General features: G+C 51.3%; 1 protein-coding gene across 1 annotated transcript in view; it reads left to right on the forward strand.

Moving 5' to 3' along the window:
* Window positions 1-2,205: 2,205 nt before the first annotated feature.
* LOC119974276 (myelin-associated glycoprotein-like) overlaps window positions 2,206-24,455 on the forward strand; it is a 54,619-nt gene continuing 32,369 nt past the window's right edge. Inside the window, exon 1 of the mRNA XM_038813048.1 lies at window positions 2,206-2,386. Within this exon, the coding sequence (XP_038668976.1) occupies window positions 2,206-2,386 (181 nt within the window). The remainder of the gene's footprint in view (window positions 2,387-24,455) is intronic.

Raw genomic sequence — 24,455 nt, forward strand, 5'->3', positions numbered from 1 at the left:
GTCGTGTCCATGGATATTGCCTATGGGTGGGGGCTGTGGGGACCCACAAGCTCACTTAGAGATAGGGCCACCCTTTCAAAATGGCAGCCCGATCTCTGAGTTCAGCTCCCCAGTGCTAAAGAAAATTCTAAGTGTGGGCTAAACCGATGAGAAACTCCCCAGGGCCTAAAAAAAATGACTAAGTGCCATTGAATAACGGTGGGGAACTCACCGGTAGAGCCGGCGGGAAACTCCCTGAAAACATGCCATAAATTATCTTTGAACATTTTTGTGAGAATCGGGTCCTAAGTGTTGAGGCCGACACAGAATTCATGGACTTCCATGACAGCAAAACTGGTGCCGAACCTGGATCGATTTAACTGTGGGGGTTGGGGGGAGGGGGGCGTATAGCACTGCCACCACATGCAGCACAATCGATTCCAATGGGATTCACCCGGTCCGTGATTGACACTCAAGAGGCTGACAAACTGCAGCCGCATATACACATTACAGAATAATCTCTATTGTCACAAGTAGGCATACATTTCATTTCATTTCATTAACACTGCAATGAAGTTACTGTGAAAATCCCCTGGTCACCACATTCCGGCGCCTGTTCAGGCACACAGAGGGAGTATTCCAAATGTCAAATTCACCTAACAGAACGTCTTTTAGGACTTGTGAGAGGAAACCGGAGCACCCGGAGGAAACCCACGCAGACACAGGGAGAACGTGCAGACTCTGCACAGACAGTGACCCAAGCCGGGAGTCCAACCTGGGACCCTGGTGCTGTGAAGCAACAATGCTAACGACTGTGCTATCCCCACACACACTCATCCCAACCAACAAGATGGCACTGGCTGTGCTGGAGCACGTGCATACAACTGCTGGGTCGGCTGGGGACAAGTTTGGGGGGTGGCCTGGGGGACACATACAACCCATGGCCCTAAGTTCACAGTGGGCTGTTAGCGGTGTGTGCAGCTGCATGGCCGCCTTGACGTCTACGGCATTGCTGTTCTGTGCGCGTCCACCCCGAGCCCACAGTCCACCTCTGGCCACCCCCTGTTACTCCCCCCAGCCCTGGCAGAAGCCTCGTGGTCAGCAGCACTACTATCAGCAACCTATGGTGATGTTGGGACACTTTCCGCATCCCCCCCCCCCCCCCCCCCCCCCACCTCTCCCTCAGCAGCCACGTCACCGGTTTCATGATATAGAAAATCACAAGAGAACTGTGCTGTTGGGAACTCGGCCCATCGAGGACGGAGAATCACAGAGGCCCCGGAGAAAAACCGGGTCAGGCCCGCTAATGACATGCAAACGGTATTTACTGTACGTGTGTTCCATACCGCATTGACACCGCTGTCGAGGTGACAGAGAATTGCAGTGTGGCAGCAAATCGGCGCCTGCCGCGATTTTAGCGTCGGAACCTATACTCTGCCTAATTGCATTTCCCGAGTTCAGCGTCAGCCAATGGAGAATCCAGTTGAGTGTGTGTGATTATGGAAGTGCCCAGTAGAGGGAGATTGCTGAAGATGAGTCTGTGTGTGCGTGTGTGTTTGAGTATGTGCTTGTGAGTGTGTTTGTGCATGTGTGTTTTGAGTGTGTGCTTGTGTGCATGTGTGTTTAAGTGTGTGCTTGTGTTTGTGTCTGTGGTGTATAATAATAATCGCTTATTGTCACAAATAGGCTTCAATGAAATTACTGTGAAAAGCCCCTAGTCGCCACATTCCAGCACCTGTTCAGGGAGGCCGGTACGGGAATTGGACCCGCGCTGCTGGAATTGTTCTGCATTACAAGCCAGCTGTTTAGCCCACTGTATGTGTGTTTGTGCTTGAGTATGTGCGTGTGTTTATGTGTTTGGGTATGTGCATGCGTTAGTGTGTGTGTTTAAGTACAATAATAATCTTTATTGTCACAAGTAGGCTTACATTAACACTGCAAATGAAGTTACTGTGGAAAGTCCCTAGTCGCCACATTCTGGTGGCTCTTCAGGTTCGTTTGTGTGCTTGAGCATTTGCATGTGTGTGTGTGTGTTTGAGCATATGTGTGTGTGTCATATGTTGATGGTCCTCTGATATTCCCCTAATATCCCCAAGAAGCACTTGAACTCACATAACCCTTCCTTTCACAATCTTCATTGTGATTCAGGATCAGTGCAAACCATATTTCATTATTTCAAACAATAGCATCCCATAGGTTGAAATTCTAAAGACACAAGCTTTTGAAATGTCTGATGCTGTCACGGCTTTGAGTGATTATCTATCATACCTGTGTGAATTCATGTCTATGGTCACCAAGGCAACGATAGCAAAGAGGATGACAACTGTGGCTGCTAATTTGATTGGCAAGATAATTTTCCCAAATGACTCTAAAATTATCAAAGAAAGCTTGGTTGTTTATTATTGCTGTAAGACTACAAGGAGATTATTTAATCCCATTCATCAGAGAGAAAAATAACATTCACCATTATTATAAACAATTGTTAGAGATCGCGGCGCCTCCTGTTTGGTCCTCACCCCTGCCTATACTCACAACAAACAATGTGATATGTCAGTGAATACATTTATTCTGAGGAAAGTCAGATGGCGGCCAGTCCTGAACCAGCCTCAAGTTACACCAGATTTGATCCAGAATGACAAGAAATGATGATCTTTCCAATATATGGGAATAATATTAATACAGATGTCTTGGTGGCTGGTCAGGAAAGGCAAAAGCAGTCTACAGTAATCCAAGAGCATGTCAACATACACAGGAGGAGGACATTCAGTCTCTCAAACAGTTACTGGCTGAAGTGATTGTACCCTCAGCCCAACTTTCCTTCTTGACCCCCCCCCCCACCCCCCCCCTCCCCACCCCCCATACCCTTTGATTCCCTTGTCAATCAATGTCTCTGTCTGCCTTATAATTATTCATTGTCCCTGTCTCCAACGATTCTCTGGGGAAGAGATTCACGACCCTCAAAATAAATAATTTGCCTCATCCCCATTCAAAACGGGAGTATACTTCAATTTCTAAAGCGTTTCTCCTCCTGCCAGTCTCTCTCACAAGGGGTCCCCTGAGGACTTTATGTTTTGAACATAGGAATGTAGGAGTAAAAGGAGGCTGTTCCGCTCATCAAGCCTGCTCCGCTTCTCATTGGTCTAACCTTCAATGGGTACAGACCCAATCTGTCAACCTTCCCTCCGAGGATAACCCCCAGAGTCAGAGTGAATCTTCTCTGAACTACTTCTTATTTACAAAAGGATATCATTGCATTAGAAGACCAAAACTGTATACAGTGCTGAAGATGTGCTGCACAGGGCAGCACAATAGCACAGTGGTTAGCACAGTTTCTTCACAGCTCCTGGGGCCCAGGTTCGGTTCCCGGTTTGGGTCACTGTCTGTGTGGAGTCTGCACGTTCTCCTTGTGTTTGTGTGGGTTTCCTCCGGGTTCTCCAGTATCCTCCCACAGTCCAAAGATATGCAGGGTAGGTGGATTGGCCATTCTAAATTGCCCTTAGAATCCAAAAAGGTTAGGCGGGGTTACGGGGTTACGGGGTTACGAGTAAAAGGGGATAGGGTTGAGGCATGGGGCTTAAGTAGGGTGTTCTTTCCAAGGGCTGCTGCAGATTCTGTAAATTCTGTAAAACACTGTAAATTCTATGATTCTATGATCTGGTCTCACCAATGTGCTGTATGACTACTGAAATATCCTTACTTTCATATTCCATTCCCCTTGCAATAAAATACAACATTCCATTTACCTTCCCAATCATTTGCATATTAAGTAACATATTAGCATGCTAAAGTTCAGGGTAATTAAGGGTGTACCTGGTGAGTGGAGCTGGTGTTCTCTCACACTAACACCGTGCTCATTCTCTGCAACACACAAGATCCGATTTTCAGATTCAGTTGGGAGAGTCAGTGTCAGGGAACTCTGCACCAAGCGGCCACCCACTGGCCAGGAGTGGACTGCAACTTCTGAAATATTCCCAGTCAGGTTTCTCCCAGCGAAATTCCATGTGATGTTTGCTGGGGGATTGGCTCTGACAAGGCAGATACAATAAACTCCGTTCTTGGAATGGGTACAATTCAGGTCTGATACTATTGTGGGTTTATCTGAAACAAAAGGACAGGATGCATTTATGAAGTTACATTATGAAGTAAATCTATCCAACTTGTGCTATTGACCTACGGGAGGAGGTGACGAAAGGCTTGTCACAAAGAATAATCTGCTATTTTAATTACAGCCAAGAATCAAAGATAGACTAAGGAGGGGGGGGGGGGGGGGGGGGGTGGCATTGAGAGCCTGAGGGCTCAAACTTCAAAGGAATCTTACAAAGTCAAATGAAAATGCCATTCCATGGGGTGATGTTGGAACACTGCCCCCTCGGTGCCCACCAGTTACAGGAACAATTTACAAACTGACATTGAAATAATGAAACATCACAAATCATTCTAAAGGCATATTAGTAAATAGACCGGCCATATAAGGAGATGTCTTACAGGACAGCACAGTGGCAGAGTGGTTAGCATTGCTGCCTCGCAGTGCATGGACCCGGATTCAATTTCGGCCTTGGGTGACTGTGGAGTTTGCAAATTCTCCCCGTGTCTGCGTGGGTTTGCTCTGGGTGCTGCGCTTTCCTTCCACACTCCGCAAAGAGGTGCAGGTTCGTATCTTGGCCGTGCAAAATATTGACACTACGTGTCCAGGATTACGGGGTAGGGTGCTCTTTCTGTGGGCAAGTGTAGACAAGGTAGGCCAAATGGCCTCCTTCTGTACTATAGGGATTCTCTGATTCTACAGACATCAACAGGGTAGCGGCCTGATTTTACCAGTGGCTCGAAGGAGGAGAACAGTTCGAGAGAATGTCTCAAGTTGGCATTTTAAATATTGCGGCCACGGCGGCTGAAGTCCTGGCCTCCAATGTTCCCACCATTAAACTCTGGGTCGTTCCAAGAGCTCCAGGAGGGCAGAGATCTCGGAGGTTTCTGGGGGCAGCGGGAGGTTGCAGAGATCCCCGGGGAAGAGGATGTAGGGATTTGAAATCGAGACTTTTATTCCAGTATGAAATCAAGCCATTGCTGAACCCGGAGCCCTTGTGTTTCGTATGAATCGATCACATTACATCCATTTGATATCTTTTAGAGTGAACGTTTTCCTAATCTCTAATAAATCAGGAACATGGGCTATCCTGGAGATACAACCTCTGGAGAAGCCAGACTCCCGAAGTGAATGTGTTAGTTCTGCTGAACACCTCACTAACATTCAACCAGTTTACTCTCTCTATTTAATGTTGTAAAATTGTCCATTTCTGATTGAAAAGAAACATCCGGGCAGAGTTCAGCCGCCGGAGCAACAACTCAAAGAGCCTCGTGGATTGAATGTAAGGATTGGCTGATCGATCCAAATCCCTCCACATTCAGCAGCAGGATCGCTTTGCCACTCAGAATGAATTGCTGTCTCGGTACTGACCACACATCCACCATGTGGCGGACACCCCGATGTGAAACACTTGTCCAAGGGGGTGGCTTATTCCATCAGCCACTTTGTCCAATGTCCCTGATCTTTCTGGGAATATTCCTGATCCCCGTGGTGACTGTGTGTTTACATTGGAGAACAGAACACCCATTTCAATTCAGGGCATCGACATTACTGACACCCCCAAGTGTATCCAATAGGTTCACTCATCACTTACATTGCACAGAAATGTTGGTGGAACTCATGGCGGTGCCCAGTTTATTTGCAGCCACGCACCAATATTCCCCCTCGTCTCCAGAACTAACGTTATGAATGAAGAACTTCAGATCACTGGCGGAAGAGTTGCTGATCTCTACCCCACGTCGACTCAATGTCACATTGGCCGGGAGGATCGCCAAAGATTTACAATACAATAAGAATGAACTTCCTTCCACTGTAACTATGGAAGAATTGATGATTAGCTTCCAGAGCGCATCTGAAACACACGTTGATTGGTGAAGATTAAAATAAAACCGATAACAACATAAGAAGAACATTTTCCGGGTATTGTGTTTAACTTGTTGAATAAACTCGCAACAAATGGTGACCATTGCTTGAGCACATGTAATACTCGGCATTTTTCTCATCTTGACTTCAATGAGTTGTCTCGCTGCTTGGCCGAGCCTCTGCTCAATGAACCCACCATCCAGAGATCATTCTCCCCAGATGGAGAGTCCTTACATCTCCCATTATTCCCACCCTGGTGTGGAGCTCAGTTATAGCTAACACCCCAGCCAGCTCCACACACAGCCCAATGTTCACATTATTTACCGATTTACACCACATCAGGGATTATAATAATATTTATTATTGTCACAAGTAGGCTTCCATTAACACTGCAATGAAGTTACTGTGAAAATACCCTAGTCTCCACATTCCGGGGCATGTTCGGGTACACAGAGAGAGAATTCAGAATGTCCAATTCACCTAACAGCACGTCTTTCGGGACTTGTGGGATGGAACGGGAACTCACGGAGGAAACCCAGGCACATACACCCCACAACCCAAAGATGTGCAGGTTAGGTGGATTGGCCACACTAAATTGCCAATTAATTGGAGAAAAAAATAATTTTGTGCTCCAAATTAAAAAAAAAATAATGAATGAATTTGTTCATAATTGGATAAATTCTCAAAAAGGAAACATTTGCAGAGTGATGGAGAAATGTGAGGGTGTGCGGAAAGTTGGATAGCTCAATGAAGGGGGAAGCTCGTGTGCTCCTAACAGGGCCATGAGATACCATCGTAGACTTGAGGGCAGTTTGAAAATCACTGCAGCCTGATCACTGGGTCCCTGCTAAATTGTCCATAAGTGCCCAAAATTGCCCTTAGCATTGGGTGGGGTTACTGGGTTATGGGATCGGGTGGAGGTGTGGGCTTGGGGAGGGTGCTCTTTCCAAGAGCTGGTGCAGATTCGATGGCCGAATAGCACTGCAAATTCTGTTACACAGGGAGAAAGTGCAGACTCCACACAGGCAGTGACTGGAGCCGGGAATCGAACCCAGGACCATGGCTCCTTACTTAGAAATAAAATTTCTCAATCTCAGTTTGCAAATGGTCAGTTTCCCAGGCGAGTTACAGACATATTCTCATATTTACCCACATGCTGATTGGATGAATCCAGGGCAGATACCTACACTGCACACCCAGTCGAGCAGCATCTTGACCAGTTGTCTGTCCATCAGCTGTGATAAGTTTACAGGTCAGCATTTCCCCAGGGTTTTCCAGTGATGGGGTGAAGGAGTAAGTTGATGACACCGTCCAGGAATCATCCAGACTGTTCCTGATGAGTTGTGAAATTACAGGGTCTGGTAGAATCGGAGGTAAAGGCGGTTCTCGAATCCACTGCAGCTTAAAATTGGCAGTGGAACAACTCTGGGTGAGTGAGCAGGTCAGATGGGCTGGTTTCCCAGCTATTAACTGTCCTGGGGCCGAGATCCACGGTTTCTCTGTCAGGAGCAGCGAAAATCTGAGTTACTCAAAATACCAATTGACAAAACCGATGAGAGAGTCTGAGAAACACAGTACATGAATAAATCAATTCTCTTATCATTCGCATTGTTACCCGTTACAGGTAAATCCCTCAATTCCTCCGACTCAATCAGAACATATGTGTGTTCCCTCCGTTAATAATCTTCCCCCTCGTTTCATCCTGTTGCCAGTGAATGATTAGCTTTTTTTGCCAGGATTGGGAATTGAGGCGCTTTTCCTGACCAGCACAGTCTGATAATTAACGGGAAAACGGGATAAAATGAAGGACAATCTTCCCGCTTTGAAGCCGGCTGCATTGGCGGCCTCTCGTCCATGGAGAGGGAACAGGCGGTGCCCCTGTCACCCTGGAGACATTCCGTGCCCGTTGGGCACCGCTAGGATTGGCATGCTTTATTGACACCCTAATCACTCATTGGTTTGGTGTTTTCATTGCCATTTGTTTCAGGCACTTTCCCTTTAAGACACTCCCTTTAATTTGTCCCTCAGTTTATTTTCTTTACTTTCCTCATTTATGTTGATCAAAATAGTTGAACATAATTGGTTGAGTCTTTGTCTATCCGGGAACTATTTTCTCCCTCATTCAGCTGCTTAATCCTTGCCTTTCAAACACTTAATTAACTTTGAATTCTCTACTTTATGAGGGAGGTTTGGACATTTTCAACCGATTTTAAACTTTACATTAGATATTGCCATTTTCTGGATCTGTATCGCGGGCACTAACAGCCAAAGGGATCTCACAGGGAGCCAGTCTTCACAACAAAGTTATGACATTAAGTTTTGATGTTGTAAATTAATGATTGCACTTTGTACTCGATGTTAGCGCTTTCCGGGCCTGTGTCCAGTACATTCACAGCCAAAGGGATCTCCAGGATAACCAGCCTTAAAATCAAAGATCTGGTTCAGTTTGTGGGTCTCTCCTCTCGGACTGAAAAGTGGGTTCAGATCCCACTGCCGGGAGTTTTAGTACATTAGGGCAGTGACACCTCATCGGGAATGAGTAAGTTTGACCGGGTTATGGAAGTCGCTATATAAATGTAGGAGATGCATCTATGTTTATTAAGCCGACACTGGAGGGGGAGGGGGGTAATAGCGACGGAATTCCTCCCATGTACTGACGGCTGTGAGGTCCCTCCACCCGTTCAGACTGTGAATTTTCACTCAATTTGCAGCCTCTGTTCAGGATTATTGTTTGCTGGTGGTCTGTCCAGTTCCAACTCATTTCCAAATTTACACTCAGTCACTGTGCAGCTCCGGGGATGACTGCGAGAGTCCGGGAATGACCGGGAATGTCAGTAACCTGCTCCTGTTCAAGTCAGTGACCTAACACCCTCGCATATGTTTCATTGTCCCAGCCCTGGCGTTGAAACATTTGACATTCACCAACAGTAACACCGTCACCCAGCTCACTGAGAAAGCGGAATAAAAACTCCTCAGAAATAAATGGAAAACCTACCCACAATTGAGAGAGAGACAGGAGTGTCGCGATAGTGATTTTGTTCAGTCTTGCAGGGAGTGCTGCACTTCAGCGTGATGTAATAGTTCCCTTCATCTTCCCTCCTGATGTCCTTTATCAATAAGGTGCACTGCTTCTCTGTCAAGTTGCCCCTCAGTTCAGTTCTCCCTTTATATTCAGGGTCTACACCGGCTGGATCTCCGGAATTGTAGATAACAGAAACGCCAGGGGTACGAGGATTTAAACCTCCCTTTGACCACAGAATCCGTGGGTTTCTGCATTTGGCGGGATAATCAAATGTACACGAGATCTCTGCACACGATCCTCTCACAGCCTTAACAGCCCAGGACACCCTCACAATCCATTGGGAACTATGGATAACTGATAAACAAATATCAATTACATACAAATAGTGAGCTCCCAATGATAAACCATTTAAAATAATCCCAACATTTCATCTCAGTACTGTTAATTTTCTCTTTAAACATTCACAATATATGAATCAACAATAAGCATTTTACATTTTCCCATTGAAGTTATACAAATTCAGGTCAATACTTCATTTTAACACATTAAAATCCATGTTCTCAATTCAGTCAATCCAGTTATGTATAGAATAGAATTTGCAGGTGGACACAGACTGAGTCGGAAATTATTAACAGCATATTGTACCTTGGCTAAACATCAGGATGAGGGGAACACACTGCATCATCTTCATCACTACACAAGGTTCAGCTTGCAGAAAGGAAAGAGAATTGTCTCCGTCCAATTTAAGACTAAACCTGGTGTTGGATTCCACTTGCTGATAATCTATTTCTTATTGATTCCACAGAATCAGAGAATACGGAGATCCGGTGCTGGGAACACGGCTTATTGAGAATGGATTTAACCTCACACAGTTTGAGAAACTCACTCAATCTCAGTGACTCTTACTAACACCCTCAAAATCTACAATATGAAGCTGGGCAGGAATGTTTGACCCACACAGTTGGTGGGTGTGATGATGTCAAACTGGTGACAAAGACTCTCCAATTGAGAATTGCACCTTGATCGTCATCAGCCATACAGAATAAGAACAGGAAGAACCATTTTAGGTTATAACCAAAATAACCTTACATACAAACTTTAGCCTCAGGTCCCTCACATCCTTCTCTGCTTTCCTGTCAATACACTATGAATGTGATGTTGTGGTTACTGCTGGAATCATCACCTGCAATCAGATAGCTTTCACACCTTCAGTAGTTCAGTCCAAAACAAATGCATCTTCAATGTCAATGGGGCATAAGCATTTTTCTCAGTAAATCCTCGCACACAGTTAATGTGCTATTTTTCAACTTGACCTCAGATGTTTACTCTCAGCATTTGACAATATTGAATTAACCTGAGCTGCTACAATAACCCTTTCCAGATTTTATTTGCTGGATTCGATTTCTGATTCTGGGACTACAGTATTGACTTGTGCTTTTAAATCGAATTAGCAAAACTGTCGGAAGCACGACTTCCTCAGGCAGCCCTTTCCAAACCCATGGACATTACTATCTTGAAGGAGATAGGGAACATCTGGAAGTTCCCTTTTTTACAAAAATATACGTTAATTGCAAAATATCAGAAAGAACATTTGAATCATTTCAAAATGACCTTCACAGAAAGTGCAATAATATTTAGGTTTTCTACATTGACCCTGTGGCACTCTGAGGTTCTTCAACACAGCCAAAGAAACATCACAGACATTTCAAAATGGCCTTTACAAATGGTGCAGTGGTATTTAAATTGTCTTCATAGATCAAGTTGTATTCTGAGGGGCTTCAATACAATAATTATAAGCGTAATATTCACTGTACACATTCAATGTGAGTCATATGGCCATCTGTACAATTCCTCTCCCCCAGATCATTAGGGCTGAAAGGTGTTAGACATTGACCTTCCCCCATTGCTCCTCTGGGGCGGCTGCCTCAAGTACCTCCCTCTACATGTAGTCCTGGGCTTTGGAATGTGCACAGTCTGCAACACTTGGCCGTTCCTTCACTGTCACTTGGTTGATATCCTGAAACTACCTCCCTAACTACCTCCCTACACCTCATGGGCTGCAAAGGTTCAAGAAAGCAGCTCAGCACCACCTTGCCAAGGGAAATTAGGGATGGACAATAAATGCTGGGCCTAGTCAACAATGTTTAATTGCAGTAAATTATTTATGTTAAGGGGGAACAACTTATTCCACAGGAATATGAATAAGTGTGAACAAATCTAGGGTTTCAACTGGGAGCCTGAATCAAACACTGCACAACTTTAATCTGTGTGCATACAGAATTAGGTTAACAATCAATAATAGTTAAAACAGTTAGACTGTGGGGTGCCCCTGCCATTGGCACCTTGGAGCAGGGTTAATGGTCGATCTATTCCTTAACTTGTAGGTCACAGTAAAGTAGGTTCTAAAACTTACGGGCAAGATTCTTCATTGGCCAATGCCAAAATCACGAAACGCAATTGGGTGGAGAATAGGTTCCGTCGCCAAAATCACGGCAGGCACTGAGTTGATGCGAAATTGTGATTCTCCATCACCTCGACAGCGGCGTCAATGCATACCGAACACCACTTGCATATCATTAGTGGGCCTGACCTGGTATTCTCTGTGGCCTCCGCGATTCCTCTCCTCCGATGGGTCAAGTTCCCAATGTCGCGTACGTGCTTTTAAAAATTGTGAAACCAGCGTGGTGGTTGCTGAGGGAGAGAGAGAGGATGTCGGACACAGAGAGGAGCGACTGCGGCTGCCGGGCTGAGATGGCCCGGCTGACTGGGTTGGGGAGGGCCTGCCAGAACTGGGGGAGGGATGGTGTGACCCCCCAAGGGACTGAGGCGGTGTCCAGTCACGGACCGATATTGCCGCGGCCATCTTCATTGACCACCCACCTTGGCCCCTGGTTCTGCAGAATGACACAGGCCATATGGGTGCCCCCAACCCCCCACGCGCACTCCCCACACCCCCCCACCCCCCACCAAACACTTCCCCCCATCCGGTCGCAACCCACCGGCGGCCCACCCAGGGAAACACCCACAGTAGCCCCTAGGCAGGCAGCGGTGCATACCCCTTGAGGGGCAATGACAGACAATGGTACCATGGCATCAGGTGGGGGCGCCAGGTCCAGAGGCCCTCATGGTGCCGGCCACTGACTGGGATAGGGATGCAGGAATGGAGGGGGAGACATGTGGGGGCAGAGCCTGCGGTGCCACCCAGCGCCACTGTATAGGCCATTGGACCTGGTTGGGCACAGGAATACGCACCAGTTCAACATGTCGGCCTTTCACCCCCTGCAGTCAATGGATGTTGGAATTCAACATTCCCGCTAATCCCGCAGCCCTGGAGGATGCCCTATGGCTGTAAGAGCAGGCGCTGGTGAAGGAGGAGGAGGAGACTGTAGCAGTGAAGGGTGCAGCAGCAGAGCGTGCTCGAGAGGGACAGGAGGCAGCTGCCCAGGATGGAGAGCGAGCCGCTCAACAGGCCGAGGAGGAGATGCCATGGAGGCTCCACATGAGGCCTCGTGTGTACTGGCACCGCATGTCATTCAAGAGCATGGCAGACTGGGCATGATATCGAAGACTCCGGCTGAGCAGAGAAACAGTGCGACATATCTGCCAGATGATGGCACACCTGGTACGCAGGGGTATGGGGGAGGACACCTGCTCCTGGTGCCGTCAAGGTGATGATCACCCTGAACATCTACGTGATGGGGTCCTTCCAGTCGCCAAGTGGGGACCTGTCCCGGATCTCACGGACCTCACAGATGTCGTCACAGAATCCTATATGCCCAGGTGGCTCAATCATCCATTTCAATATGAACCGACCCCACCAGGCTGCCCAGGTGGCGGGGTTCACCATCATCGATGGGATGTCCCGGGTCCAGGGGGTGATCGATGGGCTGCATGCTCCCCCACGGGCTAATGCAAATGACAGGCTGCTGTCCGCCAGCTGAAAGGGGTTCTATCCGATGAACGTGCAGCTGATATGTGACCATCAGCTGTGCATCATACACGTCTGTGCCCGATACCCGGGCAGTGTGCACGATGCCTTCATCCTGGCACACCCGACGTTTCCTGACATGTTTGAGATGTCCCCCAAGCTCGGGGGGATTGGCTCCTGGGTGACAGAGGTTATCCGCTGCGGTCGTGGCTGATGACATCATCCAGAGGCCACAGACTTACACAGACACCCGCTACAACAACGACCATGCAGCAACCAGGGGTGTGAGCAAGCAGTGCTTCGGCTTCCTGAAGATGCGGTTCAGGTGCCAGGAATGCTCTGGAGGGGCCTTCAGGTGAGGATCCTCTGCCACCTGACACAGTCAGTCCTGGAGGTCCGCCCTGCTCTCGACCAGGGTCTGAACACTTGCGGCCATGGAACACAGGGAGTGGACCATCGCCGTCTGGGACTGTACCACATCACACTGCAACTGTGCCACCAACTTCTGGGTCTGTGTCACATCAGCCAGTGAATGCACCATCTTCCTCTGGGACTGTGTTACCTCTCTCTGTGTCTGTGCCATGTTGTCCAGCCCCTGCACAATGGCACCGACGTTCCCAGCCATGGCTTGCTGTGACTGGGCCATGCTCAGAAGCACCGCGGCGATGTCCAGGTGGCTCTGGCACATGGCTGCCTGTGAGTCGGCAATCCTGCCCTGGGCCTCAGCACAAAATGCCCCAGGTTTTGGACATGCTGATCCATAGCCACTGCCTTGGCCCCCAATGCCTCCACCGCGGATGCCACCCATGTGGTGTTGGCCTGGGTGGCACGCATGGTCGGCACCACCCCCTGCACGCAGTTGGACACCTCCAACAGCACCTGCAGTACCGGATGCTCGCCGACAACCATTCATGTAGCCCCTGGCTCTGTGACTGTATCTCCACTATGGATGGGACATTCTGTTCCAGAAGCCGAGACCCGTCTGGACGGCAGCGAGTTCCTCGGGTAGGCATGCCCTCCAACCGTCCACCCCCTCGGGTGTTGCTACCTCCACCTGTGTACCAGAGCAGCTGTGCGGTGCACACCAGAGAGTGTCCCAGAAGCCTCTTCACTAAAGTGCCCAACCAAAGTGAATGTCTCTGGGATAGTGGAGGGTGTTGGAGACATCTGAGACGGAAAGTCATTGTCATCCTCCGACCTGAGCTCCGGGATCTCCTGAGTCTCAGGTGGAGAGCTGCCCTCCCCATCACTGCTCCGGGGGGGGGGGGGCTACAGGCTCCAGCTATGGCACCAGCTGGGGGCAGGGGATGCCAGATGGGCCCGCCCCACACCCAGCATGTCCTCCAAGAAACAAGACAGGATGCATAATTAGACCATGGGCCAGTGGGGGGTGGGAGTAGTGGGGGTGGATTTGTGGGTGGGGATGGGTGTGGTGTTGTGGGGAAGGTGTCGGGTGAGCATGGTGTGGGGGTGTGGGTGGTGTTGGGTGGGCAGTTGACACACGTGTCATGGGGAATCGCAATTAAACGGGGTCTCACTTCCTCTCTCGCGACCGAACTCCACTTCGGCGACTTCCCTTTTCTCCGGGCCTCTGACCACACCAATGACCGTCTGCTCTGCCATGGTGAGGGGCCACAGGTCCAGCGGTTCCCCTCCTGTCTTCTCCCGCTCCCGGTGGTCGTGCGTGGCATTCTCCTGGGGCTGAGGTAAAACAGTAAATGACAGTGTTAGCCTAAGTGGCCCGGCATCCGGCTTTGGCACCAGTATGGTTACCAGCCTGTGGTGCAAGGTGTGGGTTCAGCCACCGTCCGGGTTGGAGGGGGTGGGTAACGGGTGTGTGGGACGGGGGTTAGTGCTGCCTACTCACACTGGCTGTCTTAAGTTTGTCATGCATTGTCTTGTGGCAATGCTGGCAAATCCAGACTAGGTTGCCCATGGCGCTGACCGCCTCTGCCACCTGCGCCAGGTACGACGAATGGTGGCGGCTGGCATCCTCCTTCCTGGGCCGGGGCAAAGGTTCATCCTCTTCTCTTCCACGGGGGATCCAGGGGGATCTCCAGCTTGGCATCTGTGAAACGCAAGGGCCACGTGTCCTCGCTGCCATCTTGTTGGCTGGGATGGTGTGTGTGGGGAGTGAGGTGTGCATATGCGGTGCAGCTTGTCAGCCTCCTGAGTGTCAATCGCGAACCAGCAACTCCCGCACCGTTTCTCATTGGAATCGAATGTGTTCCATGAGGCCCCAGTGCTAGTCTCTTAACTGGTGTGGCGCCTGTTTTGCTGTTGTGAAAGTCCACAAATTCTGTGTTGGCGTCAACACTTGGGACGGGATTCTCTGTTGCCCGGCGCCGATATCATAATCAGCGATCGGGCGGAGAATCCACTCCGATGTTTGACACCGGTCAGCTGTGCTCCATGCCATCCAAAACGCTGTCATCACGTTTTACCCCGCATGCCGTTGCAACGGTTTTGGTGTCATCGGAATGCCCTCCTGCGATGCTGCGTCCCCGATGGGCCAAGTTCCAGACTGCGTGGGACACATGTGGTTTCAACGGTTGGGAACATGGCATGGCAGCTGCGGACAGTGTCCAGCGCCGCCTCACTCGGCTGGGATCAGTGCCGCTGGCCGGGGGGGGCTTCCGCAAGGGCTGAGGTGGCTGGTGGGGGTTGGCCAGGGGATGACCAGTGGATGGCGTATGGGGTCGCGGATGGCAGGTCGCATCCGCGCAGGGCTGGCAGCATGTTAAATGGTGTGACCGCTGAAGGGATCCAGCCATTCTCCAGCCATTTTCGGTACAAGAGCTGGGAGTTTCACCTGGCGTCGCTGCAAGCCCCTTACCGGTCCTGGAATCGATGAGGGGTCGGCGCCGGCTTTTGGGTCGGAAAACGCCCTTGCATTCTCCATTCGAACCGGCACTTAGCCGCTAAAACGGACAAACCCGGCCTACATCTTTGCTTTCTTTTCCACATTTTGTTGGACTACAATCTGATTGGATTCCATGCAGAACATTTATTATCTGCAGCTGCACCCTCCTATCACCAGGGGCAGGATTCTCCCATCGGAAGGCAGACTGTTGACACCGTCGTAAAAACTGGAGAGTTAACGATGGCATCATCAGACCGCTAAGAGTAATGATCCTCTGCCCTACAGGAGGCCAGCACGCCACTGGAGCGACCCACACTGCATCAAATGAGCGCCGCGGGTTTTCGCATGCGCACTGCGACCGGCGCAAATGTGCGCATGCACAGTAGCCTCCTTCCCCGCGCCAGCCCCGACACAACATGGCGTAGGGATCCAGGGGCCGGCGCGGAGCAAAAGAGGCCCCCACAAGGAGAGGGCGACCCGCCGATCGGTAGGCCCCGATCGTGCGCCAGGCCACGGTGGAGGACCCCCCCCCCCCCCCGGGTCGGACCCCCCTCCCTCCCCACCAGGCTGCCCCAGACAGGATAGATGCCAGGGTCCCGCCGGGTAAGACCCAGCCTGGCGATTCTCCGACCCGGCGTGGGCTGAGAGAATCCCGTCCCATGTTCTTGTATGTTTCATTTCATTTCTTTTTTTTTTTAAATAATTTTTATTGAAAGAGTTTTTCCATACAAACATTTACCCCTACTAATTTTTAAATTATTTACAACACAATCCCTCTAGGCAAATGTCCCTCCCTCGCCCGCCCTCTCACGCGCACCAGTCCTCCCCCCCCCCCCCCCCACCCCCAGGCAACCTTAACAAACAAGGCAGCCTACAGTTTCAGACATGAGCAGCGAGCAGACTTGCCCGCGTTACAGTCGTGCATGTCCCCCCACGCCCCTTGCTGCCCCCCCTCCCCTCCCCCCCCTCCCCCCTCCCCCCTTCCCCCCCCCTCCCCCCCCCTTCCCCCCCCTCCCTCCTCCCCCCCTCCCCCCCCCCCCCCCCCCCCCCCCCCCGTGTTGCTGCTGCCACGACCCCGAACGTCTATCTCTGATCTAAAAAGTCAAGGAAAGGTTGCCACCGCCTGGCGAATCCCTGTACCGACCCTCTCAGGGCAAATTTGATCCTTTCTAGCTGAATATAGCTAGCCATATCGTTAATCCAAGTTTCAACGCTTGGAGGCCTCGCGTCCTTCCATTGAATTAATATCCTTCGTCGAGCCACTAGGGACGCAAAGGCCAGTATTCCGGCCTCCCTAGCCTCCTGTACCCCCGGTTCTACCCCGACCCCAAAGATCGCAAGCCCCCATCCTGGTTTGACCCTGGACCCCACCACCTTCGACACCGTCCTTGCCACCCCCTTCCAGAACCCTTCCAGCACCGGACATGCCCAGAACATATGCACATGGTTCGCTGGGCTTCCCAGACATCTGACACACCTGTCCTCACCCCCAAAGAACCGGCTCATCCTTGTCCCCGTCATGTGAGCTCTATGCAGCACCTTAAATTGAATGAGGCTCAGTCTCGCACACGAGGAGGAAGAGTTGACCTTCTCCAGTGCATCCGCCCACGTCCCGTCTTCTATCTGCTCTCCCAGCTCCCCTTCCCACTTGGCTTTCAGCTCCTCCCCTGATGCTGCTTCCGCCTCCTGCATTATCTTGTAGATGTCTGATATCTTCCCCCCTCCGACCCAGACCCCCGAGAGCACCCTATCACTCGCCCCCTTACTGGGGAGCAGGGGAAACCCCTCCACCTGCCGCCTAGCAAATGCCTTCACTTGTAAATATCTGAACATGTTTCCCGGGGGGAGCTCAAACTTCTCCTCCAGCCCTCCCAGGCTCGCAAACCTCCCCTCTATAAACAGGTCCTTCAGCTGCCGTATGCCCACCCTGTACCAGCTCTGAAATCCCCCGTCGATGTTCCCCGGGATGAATCTATGGTTCCCTCTTATTGGCGCCGCCAACAGACCTCCCATTTCCCCCCTATGTCGCCTCCACTGCCCCCATATCTTGAGGGTGGCCGCCACCACCGGGCTCGTGGTGTACCTCGTGGGGGGGAGCGGCCATGGTGCCGTTACTAGGGCCCCCAGGCTTGTGTTACCACAGGACGCCCTCTCCATACGTTTCCAAGCTGCCCCCTCCCCTTCCATCATCCACTTGCGCACCATTGACACATTTGCCGCCCAGTAGTACCCCGAGAGATTGGGCAGTGCCAGCCCTCCACTGTCCCTACTCCGCTCCAAAAAGACCCTCCTCACCCTTGGGGTGCAATGCGCCCACACGTAGCTCATGATGCTACTCGTCACCTTTTTGAAGAAGGCCCTAGGGAGGAAGATGGGCAAGCATTGAAATAAAAACAAGAACCTTGGGAGGACCGTCATTTTGATTGACTGCACCCTCCCCGCCAGCGACAACGGTACCATGTCCCACCTCTTAAATTCCTCCTCCATCTGTTCCACCAGCCTGGAAAAATTCAACTTGTGGAGGGTCCCCCAGTTCCTTGCCACCTGCACCCCTAAGTACCTAAAGCTCTTTCCTGCTCGCTTGAAGGGGAGTCTCCCAATACCCTCTCCCTGGTCCCCCGGGTGTATCACAAAAACCTCGCTTTTGCCCAAATTTAGTTTGTACCCGAAAAGTCCCCAAACTCTGCTAATAGTTCCATTATCTCCGGCATTCCCCCTTCTGGGTCTGCCACGTACAGCAGTAGATCATCCGCATACAGCGATACTCGATGTTCCTCCCCTCCCCTAGTCAGTCCTCTCCACCCCCCTGAACCCCTCAGTGCCATCGCCAACGGTTCAATCGCCAGTGCGAAAAGTAGGGGGGATAGTGGACATCCTTGCCTGGTCCCTCGGTGGAGCCCGAAATACTCCGACCTCCTCCCGTTTGTCACTACACTCGCCGTCGGGGCCGAGTAGAGCAACTTCACCCACTTAATAAACCCTTCCCCAAACCCAAACCGTTCCAACGTCTCCCACAGGTACTCCCACTCCACCCTATCGAATGCCTTCTCCGCGTCCAGCGCTACCACTATCTCAGCCTCCCCCTCCACTGCCGGCATCATAATTACATTCAGCAATCTCCGCACGTTCGTGTTGAGCTGCCGCCCCTTCACGAACCCCGTCTGGTCCTCATGGATTACCCCTGGCACACAATCCTCTATTCTAGCTGCCAGGATCTTTGCCAGCAACTTGGCATCCACGTTCAGAAGCGAGATAGGCCTGTAGGACCCGCACTGCACGGGGTCTTTATCCCGCTTCAATATCAGGGAGATCAGAGCCTGCGACATTGTCGGGGGCAGAACCCCCCCCCTCTCGCGCCTCATTAAAGGCTCGTACCAGTACCGGTCCCACCAAGTCCACATTTTTCTTATAGAATTCCACCGGGAACCCATCTGGCCCCGGCGCCTTCCCCGCTTGCATCTGACCTATTCCCTTGACTAGCTCCTCTAGCCCTATTGGCGCCCCCAGCCCTTCTACCAGCCCCTCCTGGACCCTTGGGAACCTCAATTTGTTTAGGAAGTCCTCCATTCCCCCTCTCCTCGTCGGCGGCTCAGACCGATACAACTCCTTGTAAAAATCCCTGAAGACCCCGTTCACTTCTTGCCCCTTCTGCACTACCTTCCCGCCCCTCTCCTTCACTCCCCCAATCTCCCTAGCCGCATCTCGTTTGCGAAGCTGGTGTGCCAGCATCCTGCTCGCCTTTTCCCCATACTCATAGACCGCGCCCTGTGCCCTTCTCCACTGCGTCTCTGCCTTCCTGGTGGTCAGCAGGTCGAACTTGACCTGCAGGCTGCGCCGTTCTCCCAGCAGCCCCTCCTCTGGTGCCTCCGCATATCTCCTATCCACTTCCAATAGCTCCCCCACCAGCCTCTCCCTCTCCTGCCTCTCCTTTCTTTCTCTGTGCGCCCTTATGGAGATCAGCTCTCCCCTGATCACTGCCTTCAGGGCCTCCCAGACCATCCCCACCTGCACCTCACCCGTGTCATTCAAGTCCAGATAGCTCTCAATGCTCTTCCGGACCCTTTTACACACCTCGTCGTCCGCTAACAGCCCCACATCCAGCCGCCACAGCGGGCGCTGGTCCCGCGCCTCCCCCATTTCCACATCCACCCAATGCGGTGCATGATCAGAGATCACAATGGCCGAGTACTCAGCTTCCCGCACCCTCGGGATCAGCCCCCTGCTCAACACGAAGAAATCGATTCTGGAGTACACTCTATGGACGTGGGAGAAAAAGGAATACTCCCTCGCCCTCGGCCTACCAAACCTCCATGGGTCTACTCCTCCCATCTGCTCCATGTACCCCCTCAGCACTTCTGCCGCTGCCGGCCTCCTATTGGTCCTTGAGCTCGATCTGTCTAGCCCGGGGTCCAGCACTGTGTTAAAGTCCCCCCCCATGATCAAGCCCCCTGCCTCCAGTCCCGGAATGAGGCCCAATAGGCGCCTCATAAAACCCGCGTCATCCCAGTTCGGGGCATATACGTTGACCATCACCACTTTCTCCCCCTGCAGCTTACCCTTCACCATCACATACCTACCCTCCTTATCCGCCACCACCTCCTCCGCCACGAACGACACCCTCTTTCCCACCAGAATCGCCACCCCCCGGTTCTTTGCGTCCAATCCAGAGTGGAACACCTGTCCCACCCACCCCCTTCTCAGGCGAACCTGGTCCACTACCTTCAAATGGGTCTCCTGTAACATTGCTACATCAGCCTTCAGTCCCTTCAGGTGTGAGAATACCCTTGATCTCTTGACCGGCCCATTCAACCCCCTCACGTTCCAAGTGATCAGCCGGGTCGCGGGACGACCCGCCCCCCTCCCCTGCCGATTAGCCATGTCCTGTTCCCTGCTCGCCCCGGGTCGACCCTCCCCTTCTGACCCGCTCCCCCTGACGATGTCCCCCTCCCCCCACCTCTCCAGTCCTCCACTTCCCGTTTCTGGTCTTTTCAGCAGCAACCCGGTGTCCCTCCCTAACCCCCCTCCCCCCCCCCCCCCCCAGGCTAGGACCCCTCCTAGCCGCGATGTACCCTCCATCGTACTCCCGTAAGTCAGCTGGTTCACGCTGACCCGGCTGCTCCTGCCACACTCCGACTCCCCCCGGCTCGGGGGGGGGCCTCCCCCCCCTTGCCACTCCTCCCTGGCCCCGCTCCAGCGCGGGAAAGGTCGCCATTGCTAGCCACGCCCCGCACTCCTCCCCTCCCCCCTCCTCTGCCCCGCGCGCGGGGAAAACAGAGGAAAGCCCGCACTTTCGCCCTGCCACACCCCACCCCACCATCTTCAGTTCCACCCCCGTCCCCGTCCATGCCTGTAAAAGAACCCCCCCTAGGAGCCCATATCCCCGATCTGCTCTCCCCCCCGTCCCACCTCCCCAACTTAACATTATAAATAACAGATAAATAACAAATAACAATGTACTTAACAGTCGCCCTCTACCAAACAGCATAAATAACCATAAATAACCATGAATAACCACAATAACAATAACTAAGGGAAGTTGGCAAGGGGGGAAAAAAACATCAGAAGAAAAACCACAGCAAGAGTTCAAAATCCAAACAAAGAATTCAGCTGAAAGTACCCGAGCGGCTACGGCCGCCAAGTATCCCCTGGTCTAATTCGAGTCCAGTTTCTCTTCCTGTACAAAGGCCCACGCCTCCTCTGGGGACTCAAAATAGTGGTGTTGGTTCCTGTAGGTGACCCACAAGCGCGCTGGCTGCAGCATTCCGAACCTGATCCGTTTTGCATGTAGCACCGCCTTCGTCCGGTTGTACCGGGCCCGCCGCTTTGCCACCTCCGCACTCCAGTCCTGGTAGACCCTCACCGTCGAATTCTCCCACTTGCTGCTCCTTTCCCTCTTGGCCCACTCCAGCACTCTCTCACGATCGCTGAGTCGCTGGAACCGCACCAGCACCGCCCTCGGGGGCTCATTTGCTCTTGGCCTCCTAGCCATGACCCTGTAGGCCTCTTCCAGCTCCAGGGGCGAAGGGACGGCCCCTGCCCCCATCAGGGAGCTCAGCATTTCTGCTACATATCCCGGGAGGTCTGACCCCTCCAGGCCTTCTGCCAGGCCCAAGATCCTCAGGTTCTTCCGCCTCATTCGGGTATCCAGCTCCTCAAAACGGCTCTGCCATTTCAGGTGGAGTGCCTCGTGCACCTCTACCTTTCCCACGAGGACCGTGGCCTCCTCCTCCCTCACAGTCATCTCCTGTTGCAGCTCCCGAATCGACGCCTCTTGGGTCGCCTGGGCTCCCATCAGCCTGGTGGTCGTCGCATTCATTGACTCCAAGAGCTCCATTTTCAGCTCCGTAAAGAAGCGCAGGAGAGCGGCCTGCTGCTCCTCCGCCCATTTCCTCCATTCCTCGGGTGCGCCACCGGCCGCCATTTTGGTCTTCTTCCCCCGCTTTTTTTTGGGAGCTGCTGTTGCTTTCTTTACCACCCCACTCCGGGTACCGACCATAAAGTTGGTCTGGTTCTCTTCAGGGAGCCTTCCCCCACCGGGATTTGTCCTTACAGCGCCGTTGGGGCCCTCCAATCGGCCCGAAAACACCTTTGTAGCAGGAGCAGCCAAACGTGCGACTTAGCTGGTCATAGCCGCAACCGGAAGTCTTTCATTTCATTTCTTGACCTATAAAAAAAAAAGACAGTACTTAACTTAATTTTTAAAGTTATTTTCGGGCTGTGGATGTAATTGGCTAGACCAGCATTTCTTCCCCATCTCTAATTGCCCTTTGAGAAGGTGGTGGTGGACCTCCAGCAGCTGATGTAACGTGGACAGGCACCAGGAGATGCTCTGACCCGCCCTGACTCACAAAGTGCATAATAAGTAGTGCTAGCTGCAAACAAAATTTAAACAAAAGATCAGGGGAAAGATACGGCACCTTAACATGCTCAAAACACCAGGAACAAGAAAGGGGAACTTTTTGCTCCTCATGTGCTCCTTAGACTCACAAGGCTTTGTTGGAGCCATATGTACTTGTCCGGCTTTCGGACTGGTACAGATCGCTATTCTGGTGAGAAAGCCTCGCTGTGGCGTTACAAAGTTTCTTGTCTACCAAACAGCTGACCCCGGCGGGAGAAGCAGTAGAGATTCTCCTCTTCTCCTTATAACGTGGAATGTGAGGGGTTTGAATGGATCAGTGAAGCGGGCGAGGAGTTTTGTACACTTTTAAAATATTGTTTTTGAATAAATTTAGATTATCCAATTATTTTTTTCCTAATTTAGGGGGCAATTTAGTGTGGCCAATCCACCTACTCTGCACATTTTTGGGTTGTGGGGGCGAAACCCACGCAGACACGGGAGTTTGTACACTTGAAGGGTCTGGGCCCGGATGTTGTGTTCCAACAGGAGACCCACGAGTGGGTGAAGGACCAGATGAGGCTTTGCAAAAATTGCGTGGAACAATTCTTTCACTCAGGCTTTAATGGTATTTTTTCTAATTACGGGGCAGTTTAGCATGGCTAATCCACCTACCCTGCACATCTTTGGGTTGTGGGGGTGAGACTGATGTCAACACAGGTAGAATGTGCAAACTACACACGGAGAGTGACCCGGGGTCGTGATTGAACCCAAACTGGGATGTCCAGGGCATTGACTTCTTTCATGGATAGTATTGGAGAGGTTGACCCATGGAGTTTTCTGCATCCAACAGTGAAGTTTATTTTTTTTGCATGTTCACACATCTTAGCCCGAATTGATATTTTTGTTGTTGATAAATCCCTCCTATCCTCAGTGAGAACAGCTGAATAATTGTCAATTGTCATCTCAGACAAAGCGCTTCATCTTGTTGAATTTAGCTTTGACTTTGGGACCCCTGAGCACCCACCCTGGAGGCAAGACACCACCTTATTGTCTGATGACAAATTTTGTGAGCAATTGTCTGCTGCTACAGCAGACTTTATCAAACTCAACAAAACAGAGCCAATATTGCCTGCGACACTATGGTAAACCCTAAAGGCCATCATAAAGGGGGAAATAGGGCAGTACGGTGGTGCAGTGGGTAGCACTGCAGCCTCAGGGTGCCGAGGTCCCAGGTTCAATCCCGGCTCCAGGTCACTGTCTGTGTGGAGTCTGCACATTCACCCTGTGTTTGCGTGGGTTTCATCCCCACAACCCAAAAGATGTGTAGGGTAGGTGGATTTGCCACGCTAAATTGCCCCTTAATTGGAAAAATGAATTGGGTACTCGGAATTTATTATTTTTTAAAATAAGGGGGGAAATGATCTCATATAAAGTTCACATTGTGAAAAAGGAGAGAGACGAACGACAAAAGCTGACGGAGGTTGACTGCCAATATTCTGCTGCCCCAATGCCGAGATTACTGATGCACAGAAAATAATCTGCAATGGCTATTTGAATTGACCTCCGCGAACAAAGTGGTGCATCCGTTACAATGTTCTAGGGGCACCTTCTATGAACAAGGGGATAAGGTAGGCCGTCTTCTTGTGCATCAACTCAAGAAGCAGGTAGCCTCCTGAGAAATTCCTCAGATTGGGAGCAAAGAAGATAATCTAATCTCAGGCCCTCTCCAGGTAAATGCAGTTTCCAGTATGTTTTACCTTAAATTATATGAGTCAGAGCTTCCTCCAGAAACTTCAGATATGATGATAGATAGATAGAGAAATACAGCACAGAACAGGCCCTTCGGCCCACGATGTTGCGCCGAACTTTTGTCCTAGG

This window comes from Scyliorhinus canicula, chromosome 12, assembly GCF_902713615.1.
Source record: "Scyliorhinus canicula chromosome 12, sScyCan1.1, whole genome shotgun sequence".
Lineage (NCBI taxonomy): Eukaryota > Metazoa > Chordata > Chondrichthyes > Carcharhiniformes > Scyliorhinidae > Scyliorhinus > Scyliorhinus canicula.